This window comes from Diaporthe batatas (genome assembly GCF_019321695.1).
Source record: "Diaporthe batatas strain CRI 302-4 chromosome Unknown Contig00001, whole genome shotgun sequence".
NCBI classification, from domain to species: domain Eukaryota; kingdom Fungi; phylum Ascomycota; class Sordariomycetes; order Diaporthales; family Diaporthaceae; genus Diaporthe; species Diaporthe batatas.
In genome coordinates, this window is record NW_025408548.1 from 3,750,901 (window position 1) to 3,762,319 (window position 11,419).

An 11,419-nucleotide genomic window follows, 5' to 3' on the forward strand; every position below is an offset into this window, starting at 1 on the left:
AAAAGGAAATATTAAAATTATAATATATATTAGAAAGTTTATTAAATAATATAATTTATTTTATTATTATATAATATTAAATTTTATTAAAAGAGTAAGTATTATACCTTTATTAACTATTTTATAAAATAGATATATAATTTCCTACTAAACTTCTATTAATTAGGATTTTTATTATAATCCCTACTTATAAGCGCTTTTAAAACCTCTATCTTTACCTTTATTATTACTATTTATATTAACTTATTTAAATTAATAATTTATTATTTTAAAAGATATTAAAAGCTATTATATACTTAATTTATATATTTTATTAAATAAAAGTATATAAATATAATATTTAATTAATAAATTATTAATCTAAAAGCTTATAAATATAAATAATAGCTTTTACTAAATTTATAAATATAAAGTATAATCTATTATATAATAAATTAGTTAAGAAAAGGTGTAATTTTTAAATAATAACTTTAATAATATATAAAAGTATATATAAAATAAATAAAAGTATAAATAAAATATTTATAATAGGTATTTAAAATTATTATTAAATAGTTATAGCTACTTTTATTATAGTTATTTATATATAGCTATTATAATACTATTTATTAAACTAATATATACCCTTTTATAATATTTATAATAATATTATTATTTTTAAATTAAATTATATTATAGTTATAATTATAATTTTAACTTTAATATATATAACTATTTTTATTTATTTATTATAACCTTATAACTTAATTTATATTTCTTTATAGATATTACTACCTTCTAACTATAATAACTACTTATAAAAATAATTTATAATTTTACTCCTTTTATTAATATTAAATATAATATATAATATAAGAGTAAAATAAAATATAGTTTACTATAAAGATATTATTAATTAATAGCTATATATAATTATTATAAAAATATTAAAATAAATATATTATTTATTATATTTATTTTAATTTTTTTTATAATAAAAATAGTAAAATTATAATTAATATATTTTAATAAATTAATATTATATATAATTTATAATTTATAATATATTTTATATAATAGTATTAATATTAATATTAATATTAATACTAATATTAATAATAGTTTATATTTAAGTTAATATTTCTTAATATTATTAATAATAAATTAAAATAATATAATTAATAATATATTTTATTTTATTTATTTTATTTTAAGTATTTATATAAACTTTTATAAATAAAATAGTTTTTAAAAGTTAAAAATTATTAAAAAGTATTAAGGAAATAAAAGGAAGAGGAGTTTTAAATTTAATCCTTAACTTAAATAAATATTTTTTAATAAAATATTTTTATATTATAAATAAAAGTCTTTATTTTTATATAAATTTAAATTACTAATAATAATTAGTATATTATTAGTCTATATTTTATATAATATTTATTTAATAAAATAAATATTTAAAATAAATAAGGTAATATTTAAAGATATTAATATATATTATACTTACTATATAATACTAATTAATATAAGGATTATTATTATTTATTAGTATTTAAAATTATTATTTATTTTATAATTTAAATTATTAAAAATAAATAAAATATATATTTTATAAATATTAACTAATATTATATTAAATAAATACTTTTATTATATTATAAGTTACTTTACTATTTTATATATATTTTATTATTATAAGCCTATCTTTTAGCCTTATTATTTATATAAAAAAATACTTATAGGTTAACTACTTAACTTTAACTTTTATAACTCTTTTTATATAAAAAAAGTATTAAATAAAAAAGTTAAAAGTTAACTTTATTATTAGATGTATTTATAACCTTTAAGTTACTTAATAAAGGTTATAATACTTTATTTAAAGTTAATATCTATTATTATATATTTATATTAGCTATATTATTTAATATTATTAAGTTATATAATTCCTAGATTATTAAACGTTAAGTAATTTAAGCCTATTAATTAGTATAGTAATTAGGTATGAAAGAAGTCTTGTAATATACTCGCTAAGCTTTACTACCTTAATAGTAGTGGTATAGGTGGGGTGCTATTCCTTTTTAGAAAGAGTAAATCCTTAGTTATATAGGGGAGTGCAAGATTACCCATACTGGTGTTTTGATGTGCGAGAATAATAAAAAATAAAAATAAAAATAGCCCCTGCAGTCGTTTCCGCGAGCCAACCAGCGAGGGCAGAGGTCTGGCCTCAGTATGGCGTCACCCAGATCCAAGCCTTGGAGTGCAATTTGAGGATGGATTTATGTGCTGAAACCATGTTACTTCTGACCTATCCCCTATCCATACTTAGGTAATTGATAGGGTCTGAGTTTATGGAACGGGGGCCTGGATGGCAGTCGTGTATTCGCACTTGTCTTGACAACGTTCATCCATCGGTTCAGACGAGTCCAGCTGCCCACAGTGTTGGTTCGTAGTGCCAACTGGCTCCACACATTATAGTAAAGTACCAAGCTACCTACCTACCTACCTAGGTACTTAGTAGGTACCTAGGTAGGTACTTTTAAACTAGGTAGGCAAGTAAACCACTAGGGTAGCACTTACTGCCAACCCTGCTGGGCAGAACCCTCCAGCATGAATACCTCCTGCAGCGTGGCTTGCCGTCCCTATGAGCCGAACAGAACGCCCTCTCTTAAGGTAGCTTTCTCTAATACAAATACTGTGCAAGACACCAGACAGAGGTTGATCATGCCATAAGAACTCCGCAACGACGTTTTCGTTGTGTCTAACATGGCTGTTCTTACTGCAATGCGGCATGTGCAAAACGCTGCCAACTGAAGCGAGCGCGCCAAAAATGCCCAGGCCTCTCTTCAGCAGCCACCCTCGCGCGAGGCATGCTCGTCTTCACCTCTCTAATGCTCCAATCCCCCCAGAGTCTTCTCGAAGGCGTCAAAGATGCCAACATTGTTCTTGTCCAGCACGGCAAAACACACCTCTTTCCACCATCCACCACTGAACTCCTGTTCCTCAAACACTTCCTTCCAGCACTCGGCGATTTCATGAACCGGGTTCCGAAAAGCACCGCACCCCAGCGCCCCCAGAACGAGCCGGTCGTGACCTCTGGAAGCTGCCATTCTCAGCACAAGCATCATCTTGTTCTTTGTCGTAACCCTGTCTTCCTTCCTTGCAAAAACCGCCCTCTGATCTCCATTGGCCTTGACTGTATCGGGTACTCGAAGCGCGGCCACACTCAGCACGCTGACCACTGGCAGCTGGTCGACCGGCTCATTTGCATCGATCAACTTGTGACCATTCCCAATGGATGACCGAATGATAACCACATCACGCGTGTAGATGCCTTGTAGGGTACCAAAGGGGTAGTACCGTTTGTGCAGGCTCAGAGACAGGGACGAGCGGTAGCATAAGGCCTCTTCTTGCGCCATGGCCCCGTTCATCCACCCTCCGCCCGGCGAAGTGTCAGATGCGAGGTTTAGGACGGCTGGCCGAGTTGGTGGCTGATTGGTCGTGTCTGGGTTGTCGAAGTCCGAGGCCATCATAGATATGGCCGCATCGAACGCATCATTATTGATGACTTTGATGGAAGTCTTGGGGTGGTTGGGGCAGTCTTCCTTCTTGAGTGGTGGCAGGTCGGTGTCGAGTGTCAGAAGCTCAGACACGTCCGCTTTGAGATTGGGTAGATCCTTGAGGATGAAAGGGAGGACAACCCGAGTCTGGCTTGCTTGTACTGCAAGAGCTTGCCTGGTACTCTCTGTCACCGAGGCTTGGAGGATCTGGCCTCCGATCGCACCACCTCTGCCGCCCCGCCAGGTTGACTGCCCCCGACCGCGACCGCGACTGGACTCACCGCGGCCGCGGCCGCCGCTGCCGACCGGCTGCTGCTCAAACCGCATGCTGGAGGCTGCAGGAAAGGGAGTCTGATGATGTGTGCAGTACCAGTAGTTATTTCGTAGCAGATCACTTGGATGGAGTGGAATTGAGTGTGTGTTGTTGTTGGGTTTGCGCCTGGGCAAGGTGCAGCCTCACCCAGTGTTTTGTGGTTGCTGCCTCCGTTAGCGCAGACCCCTCGGACAGCTCTGATGGAGTCAAAGGCGCTCTTTCCTCAAACAACAGTCTACAACGTGATTTCCAAGGTGGGTATCATTTCTATGTACACTACACATACCTGCTCACAAACATTGTCCAGGCGCATGTCCAGGCGCATGCACTAGAGGCTGACCGTCGTCACCTCCAAGTGCTGTCAGAACAGAGCACACAGACCCATCACGACGGCCCATCGTTCAGTTATCTGTGTGCTGGGGCTGGCCCAGCACCTCGGCCATGTTGATGGCACCCTCCATGTCGTTCTTGTGGAAGAGGAAGAGGCCCTGAATTGCCGCAGCACTCGTGCTCTTGGCCGTCTTGTCGTCAAACAGCCCCATGTCGTCAAGCTTCTGCAAGAAACGCGCCTTGCCCTCCCCGTCCTGGTCGACATCTCCGTAGAAGCGCTCAAACATCTGCCCTGCCTGGTATCTGCTTGCCTCGCCCACGCGCACGATCATGTCCACTCTCCCGGGACGAATCAGGGCCGGGTCCAGCCTGTCGATATGGTTTGTCGTGAGGAAGGCGATCCTCTCCTCGCCGGCAGACAGCCCGTCGAGTGCGTTCAGTAGACCCGAGAACGTCACCGAGGACCCGCTGTAGCCGTCCGACTCCCTCTGCTTCCTATTCACAAATGCGGCATCCGCATCCTCCAGCAGGACGATGGTCCGCTGCGGGAGCTTCTGCATCATCATGGCCAATTTGTCATCCGCCATGCCCCTCTCGCTCAAGTTGATGGTGGCGATGGCAAAGTTCAGCTCTCCGGCCAGCGCATGTATGAAGCTGGACTTGCCGCCCCCGGGGGGTCCGAAGAGCAGATAGCCCCGGCGGTATGGTATCCCTCGCTCGGCATACCACTCCTGCCTCGCAATGAAATCCTTGACATCCGCCACGATACCCTCCTTGACACCCTCGTCCAGGATCACGCTGCCGAGTGGCCTCTTCCGCCTTGGCTCGCCGAGCTGCTCCCAATTGAACCCGCGGACGGTGTACACCACCGTCTTGCCCTCAGTCGCACGTGCCATCATGCTGTGGGCGTCCCCAAAAATCTCCTCAAACACGTGCCGATGCGCCCACAGCGCCGTCAGCGTCATCGTCTCATGGGGCTCGCCCGTCGCCATCTCGGCCGTGGAGCTCTTGTCCCTCTGGACCATGATGTACACGCCTGGCGCGTGCCTGACGACGTGCGAGCCGTATCCGGGCACCAGCGCAAAGTGCGCGTGCGTCGGCGCACCCTCGCCGGCGTTGCCCTTGCCCGGCGCGATGGACCGTGTGGTGGTCTTGACGGAGAGTTCCCGGATGCGCGTGAGCCGGCTGGCCAGGAGGCCGGGAGTCTCGCGCGGGCGGGAGAGGTAGGCCAAGATCCATCTGTACGAAGGGTCGTTTTTGGAGATCTCGACGTTGACGAGAAGCTGCCGCTTCAGCAGCCTGGCGCCCTGGATGGCACCGCGCCGGCCCAGTGCTGCGGCGCTGCCGAGTGCTGCAAGGCCGAGACCCCCGGCAAAGACGGGGGACTCGAGCACGCTGTTGAGGTTTAGACCGTCCATGATGGACGCCTTTGTTGGCGAGGCCGGATCCATAGGCACCTGCATCGTTTGGGCTGTTGAGATACCGAGCGAGAAAAGTTCAGATGCCGGGGGCTACTTAAAGCTCCTGCACGACGTAGTGGGGTCTTGGCTGATCAACTTCAGAGTTCCTACCCCGACTACATCCCGCCCGCCGCAACGAAGCGGCGACCAGGACAATCATTTCTTTTCATGACCCTGAGGCGGTCTTGTAAAAGTGTGTGCTTGATTGACACAACTTTGCACTTCTACCGTCTACCATTGGTGTGGACTCTGCAACGTCATCCCAGGGTTGTACACGTATCTCATACTCTTCACACGAGCTTTACTCTACGGTCCGGCATGCAACATCGCACCTAACATGACATCCTGAAGCAAAGGCTCCAACAGGGTGACGGTGCGGCAGGTAAGCAAGCCATATGGATTCCGCAAGGATGTGCTGTGATCTCAAACAGTCGGGCGGTGTTACTGCAAGAAAGAAACAGATTATACCACGAGCCCTGACACCACATACACAAGCTGCCGTCCGGGGAAACCAAGTAGATGACATCTTTGCTGCCCTCGACCATTACTGGATTGACACAACCCATCCCCACGGCCCATCCATCACATGGCCCAGGCAAGTTCTTTAGCCCAGACGTCTGGGCCTCTTGCTCCTTGTACCACCAAACTTCAACCTTGTCGCGTCCGACACCTTAACAATCTTCTCTCTGAGCAAGCGGCCTTCGTTTCCTAGAATGACCTTTGTGATGGCTTCTCTGCCAGGCCCGAACCCTCTTAGCACCACCTCGAGCGAGTTGATCTTTTTGTGCCAGCCTTGCTGTTGCAACTTGTCAATGACATATGCTCCAAGCTGGTACGCCGCATCGTAGTGTTTCCGCTGGCTCTTCCGGAAGCCGAGGTTTCCACACGACAGGGACACGATGGCGTCGCGGTTCGGCTTCGTCACCGTGACGTGGGTGTTGTGCTTGTGGCTGTAGATGTGGAAGTGATACGGCTCCCCGCCCTGCTCGTTCGAGTCTTCAGCGCCGCCTGAGAGGCCATCTCCTGATTCGAGCACGGAAGTGTTGACGGCCCGTGTGTCGTTGACAGCGCGACCTGAGGCCACCTGGGCGGCCGGCATGACCTGGAGGAGGTCTTTCATACTGGGGGATTTCTGGGGCGGAGTTGGCCTAGGGGCGTATGTGGTGGAGGTTTTTTGCAGCTTGTTCAGGTTGAGGAGGAGATCGGGTCTGCCCTCGTCGTCTGCTCGCCGGCGAGACGAGATCGAGAACGGCTGGGTCAGCTGTGCCGCAGCGCATCGTGGTCTCGGTATTGATGGTTTTGACAGGCTAGAATATAGTTTGCTCGCCAAACGGCGACTTGTTGTCGAGCGGCTCATCCTCGGAGTAGGGGTTATGGGTGCTGCTGCCTTGGTCGTCGTCAAGCCGGCGGCAGGTCGCGATTTTTTTCCCGACGACGTTCGACCTGCTGCACTATGAGATCGACACCGTTTGGAGCTCCAGTCCCCGAAAGTTGCAGCGCTCAGACCCTTGTAGCCGCTAATGCGGAGAACCCCGGCCCAACTGTTTGCCTGCCATCAAGCTCCGATTCTTGCCCGCCCGAATGGCCCATCCGGTCGCTGCAAAACCTGGATTCTTGCATCACGGCCCCAAATTTCAAAAGTTTCCATCCTCCCCGCCGCTCACCACCGCCCGCCCGCCCTCCTCCGTTTCTCGTCACCACCGGGACAAAGCCCCAATATTCTATTTCGAGGCGGGCTTGTTTACCATATAATGAGCTCATTTCGGACCATCTCGAGGAATGCTCCTCCAGCTTCTTTCTCGCGAGCTTCGGCTCTAAATGCGTCCGCGGCTCCCTACAGGAGGTCGCCAGCGGGCCGGAGGTTGTTATCATGCGGCCCGGCGTCGCGCAGTCACAGCAGTCATGTCTTCTCGACAACTGCAATTTCTTCGCAACTCCCGACCTTGAGGTCTCAATTCTTACCCGACACCTTACGGACGGCGACGCTGTCGCCGTCGCAACTCCGAACCTTTTCCTCCTCTCCATCCAGTCGGCAGGATGTGAAGCCCGAGACCAAGTCGGAGACCAGCTCTCCCGGAACAAAGCCACCAAAGACGGCGGAATCAGCGGCAGGAGAGCAGTCCCAGAAGCAAGAAGAATCCCAACAGGAGTCCGGAGAGAAAAAGGCAGGCGAGGAAGGCGAGGAAGGCAAGAAAGAGGAAAAGAAGGAAGACGCACCCCCGCCCCCACCGCACGGCGACAAGACACCGTGGCAGGTGTTCATGGAAACCATGCAGAGCGAGTTTAAGGCCTCCAAGGAATGGAACGAGTCGACAAAGCAACTCGCCCAAGGCGCAACCGACTTTGTGGAGAGCGAGAATGTCCGGCGGGCGCGCGAGGCTTACGAGAAGACCACCGGTGCTGTCTCGACAACTGCCGGAAAGGTCTTGAAAAACACAGCTGGCGCAGTCGGCAAGGGAGCGGCATGGACATGGGACACCTCAGTGATGAAGGGTGTCCGGAAAGCGGCAAACGTTACCGGCGATGCCATCGACAAGACGACCAAGCCAATCCGGGACACTGAGGCTTTCAAGAGCGTCAAGAGTGTCATTGACGATGGCAGCAGCTCGAGATACGGCGGCTGGGTGGAGAAGGAGGAGCGGAGGAAGCAAAGAGAGCTGCGCGAGCAGATGGAGAACCCCAACGGACCGAGAAAGCACGAGGTTCTCGAGGAGGATCCCAAGTATGTTGGACCTGCTTCACTACCTTTGTTCCTGAGTTGAGAGATGAACCTAAATCCTAATGCTTTTCGCCCGCAGCGCCGGCACCAACGTCACTGTACACAAGGACGCGCAGTGGAAAGAGGCCTGGACCAACTTCAAAGACTCCAACAAATTTGTCCAGGGCCTCTTTGGCATGAAGGATGTCTACAACGAGTCGGAGAACCCCCTAATCCTCACTGCGCGGAGCATAACAGACCGTGTGGCCGGTTTCTTCGCCGAAAACGAGACGGCAATGGTCATCAAAAAATTCCGTTCGATGGACCCCAACTTCCAAGTGGAGCCTTTCCTGCGCGAACTGCGCGAGTACATCCTTCCCGAGGTTCTCGACGCCTACGTCAAGGGTGATGTCGAGACGCTGAAACTGTGGCTGTCCGAGGCGCAGTACTCGGTGTACGAAGCCCTCACCAAGCAATATCTGCAGGCCGGGCTGAAGTCAGACGGACGCATCCTCGACATCAGGCACGTCGACATCCTGAAAGCGAGGATGCTGGAGCCGGGTGAGATCCCAGTTTTCATCATTACCTGCAGGACGCAGGAGGTACATGTCTACCGAAACGCAAAGTCGAATGAATTGGCCGCGGGCATGGAGGACAAGGTTCAACTCGTCACCTACGCCATCGGCGTGACAAGGACGCCGGACGACGTTAACAACCCCGAAACAAGAGGCTGGCGGTTGATCGAGATGCAGAAGAGTGCGAGGGAGTACATCTGATCTCCTGGCTTCTCTGCTCCAGTCGAACCCCCAATACCACTCCACCATCGACCCACCCGCCAAGTCTACTCTGTGACAGAAGCACACTCACGAGTGGCCAACAGCTCGACAACTAGCGGCTTGCGACAACTCTACCGAGCCTTGCTTCGAACGACCTCGTAGCATTTAACTGATTGTCTTATTACTGTGCTTGAAAACCTGTAAATTTATACCAGCGAATCGGAACCCGGACGGAGGGATCTGGTACCCAATGAAAGAGGCATTACGGAAGGCGCAGGGGCACGGAAAACACCACTCTGAAGGGTCAGTCTCATACTGATGACGACGCCCAATGTACATCCATGATAACCAAAACAAAAACTTCACATAGCCTATAGAAGCTACGAGGAATCAAGGCACGTAATTCATCCTTGACCGTCACAAATTCATCGTCCTTTGGACAGGGCATTAATACCAGCGAAACCACTAGTGAATACCAAAGACAGTTAGTTGCAAGGTCATGGGTCGACTGTCCTTCAATTCTTTCAAATTCTGGCAGCAACGTCTGAAGTAATGGAGCTTGGCCATGGCTGGCCGACCGACCACAACAGCCAAAACTCCGGATGCTCAGTCACGCCATAGCAGCCTAACGCTCCCAGCTCGACAGCTCGGCAAGATGCCGCAAAGCTTTCATCCATCCTGCCCCCGACTTGCTGGTTCCAAGCTCATTGATGAGCTCTGAGACTGGTGGCCTTGAGGCCAATCCGGCCAACTTGGCTGTCCGAGGCAATCATGTGATCATACGGACCGGTAAAGATGTGTTGCAGTTCCAGCGGGACTGCATTCAACCTTCAAAACCCGTCTCCCCAAGCTAGCCTCTCTGCCTCGTCAACATTTGGAGGCAGTCCATGGGATTGTCCGACGGTGAGTAGTAGTTGCCCGAGGTTCCGAGGTTTAAAGGTAAGACGATTCGGCCAAGGCGGTAGTTGGTGTAGTCCTCATGGCAGTGCCGAGCAGATTCAGTGACTTTTGTATGAAGCCCACTCTATGATTAACAACTCAGGCAGGCGCCTTCTCCTCCATAGAACCACTCTCCGGCGCCTCGTCCTCCTTGTTGATCGGCTCGCCTTCCGAGTCGAGCCCCAGCGCGGCCAGCTCCCTCACGAGCTCATTGATCTTGATGACCTTTGCGATCTGCTCTGGAAGCAGCGCCTGCCCGCCCTCCTTTTTGTCCTGGAGCTCGCGGGCCTGCTTGAGCTTCTTCTTTAGATTCCTGGCCTTCTTTTCGCGCTCCGCCTCAGGGGCCAGCGCCGTCTCGGCAGGACGCCCATCCTCCCCCTTCACTTCCTCTGCTGCGGCGCCGTTCACCTTGTCTGCTTCCCCCTTTGGCGTGGCGTTCTCGTCAGCAGCCTTGGCCTTCTTCCGCGCCTCTCGCCGCTTGGCATTCTTATTCGCGGCGGCAGAGCCGGCGGCCTTGGTGTCGTCTGTGACCGCCGCTTCTGCACCGATCACGCCCCCCTTGGCGGCACGGCTGCGGAAGCCCTCGGCCGTGCGGTTCTTGTAGACCTCGACATCCTCTGGCGGCCGATAGCCGGGCTTGATCTTGATGGCCCGGCGGGTGGAGCCGTCGGCACGGACGGATTCGGGGATGTGGCGCTCGCCAGAGGACTCGTCCGTGACGATGCCTGAGTTTGTGGGTTGGGAGGGCATGATTGGTTTGGAACAAGAGACTGCAGATCCGAAAAGAATGGAATTCGTCACGAGGGTTGGCTGGAGTCGCTGCGGGAAAGCCTCATCTGAATTACATACACAGTTGATTGTAAAAGGTAGAAGTCGCCGAAATCTGGAATTTCCTTGAAGAAAATAAGAGTGAAAATGCACTTTGCTTCGAGCCTGGAAAGGGCGATGGCGCCCGACCTATTGTGATTGTGAACAATCGGCGGGACAAAAGTGTTGGTGGGGTTGGTCTATTAGACCAGAGTACTCGGCCGTTACATACTTAGTAGGTCGTTAGGTGAGGCTAGCCGGCCGGTGGAGCCCTCTGGAGAGCTTTGACCAATCATGACAAGGATGATTCTGGGCGAGGGAATCCTCGGGACGTCGCCAATTTTGATGTCCACTTCCCAGCTTCACCCGTTCGGTTACCCACGCCTCTCAGCGACGAATTGCCACGACCACCGACTACCTGCCACGACTACACTATCGTTCAAGTCTTGCCCTGTCACATCCCGTCAAAATGGTAGGCTCCTTCCTCCGCCAGGAACCCAATTAGGGCTGCATCAGCTAATCGCGCAACCACAGGCCGGCCAAACCACCATCTACAAGCA

The 11,419-nt window shown here is 48.1% G+C and overlaps 5 protein-coding genes across 5 annotated transcripts; 1 reads left to right on the top strand and 4 right to left on the bottom strand.

Annotated features, from left to right (window-relative positions):
• Positions 1-2,606: 2,606 nt before the first annotated feature.
• On the bottom strand, positions 2,607-3,998 carry KVR01_000080 (uncharacterized protein). Its single transcript, XM_044789961.1, has one exon. It carries the CDS (start codon positions 3,861-3,863, stop codon positions 2,865-2,867), a length of 999 nt encoding a protein of 332 aa, XP_044650029.1. The 5' UTR covers positions 3,864-3,998; the 3' UTR covers positions 2,607-2,864.
• Positions 3,999-4,092: 94 nt separating this feature from the next.
• On the bottom strand, positions 4,093-5,659 carry KVR01_000910 (uncharacterized protein). Its single transcript, XM_044791365.1, has one exon. The coding sequence runs from the start codon at positions 5,640-5,642 to the stop codon at positions 4,251-4,253; it is 1,392 nt and encodes a 463-aa protein (XP_044650859.1). The 5' UTR covers positions 5,643-5,659; the 3' UTR covers positions 4,093-4,250.
• A 219-nt stretch (positions 5,660-5,878) lies between these two features.
• KVR01_000723 (mitochondrial 37S ribosomal protein YmS18) lies at positions 5,879-7,170 on the bottom strand. Its single transcript, XM_044785654.1, has one exon. The coding sequence runs from the start codon at positions 6,994-6,996 to the stop codon at positions 6,244-6,246; it is 753 nt and encodes a 250-aa protein (XP_044650672.1). The 5' UTR covers positions 6,997-7,170; the 3' UTR covers positions 5,879-6,243.
• Positions 7,171-7,252: 82 nt separating this feature from the next.
• On the top strand, positions 7,253-11,045 carry KVR01_000574 (protein translocase subunit TIM44). Its single transcript, XM_044786326.1, has 2 exons — positions 7,253-8,361; positions 8,438-11,045. Exons 1-2 carry the CDS (start codon positions 7,391-7,393, stop codon positions 9,111-9,113), a joined length of 1,647 nt encoding a protein of 548 aa, XP_044650523.1. The 5' UTR covers positions 7,253-7,390; the 3' UTR covers positions 9,114-11,045.
• Positions 10,152-10,802, bottom strand: KVR01_000852 (uncharacterized protein; the record flags this gene model as incomplete). Its single annotated transcript, XM_044788772.1, has 1 exon — positions 10,152-10,802. The coding sequence occupies one exon, from the start codon at positions 10,800-10,802 to the stop codon at positions 10,152-10,154; it is 651 nt and encodes a 216-aa protein (XP_044650801.1).
• Positions 11,046-11,419: the final 374 nt, after the last annotated feature.

Bases quoted from the DNA above. Each gene is read 5' to 3' on its own strand.
- KVR01_000574 (XM_044786326.1), top strand. From the start codon at position 7,391: ATGAGCTCATTTCGGACCATCTCGAGGAATGCTCCTCCAGCTTCTTTC. The intron at 8,362-8,437 runs GTATGTTGGACC...TTTCGCCCGCAG, and splicing joins GTTCTCGAGGAGGATCCCAA to CGCCGGCACCAACGTCACTG.
- KVR01_000080 (XM_044789961.1), bottom strand. From the start codon at position 3,863: ATGCGGTTTGAGCAGCAGCCGGTCGGCAGCGGCGGCCGCGGCCGCGGT.
- KVR01_000723 (XM_044785654.1), bottom strand. From the start codon at position 6,996: ATGAGCCGCTCGACAACAAGTCGCCGTTTGGCGAGCAAACTATATTCT.
- KVR01_000910 (XM_044791365.1), bottom strand. From the start codon at position 5,642: ATGCAGGTGCCTATGGATCCGGCCTCGCCAACAAAGGCGTCCATCATG.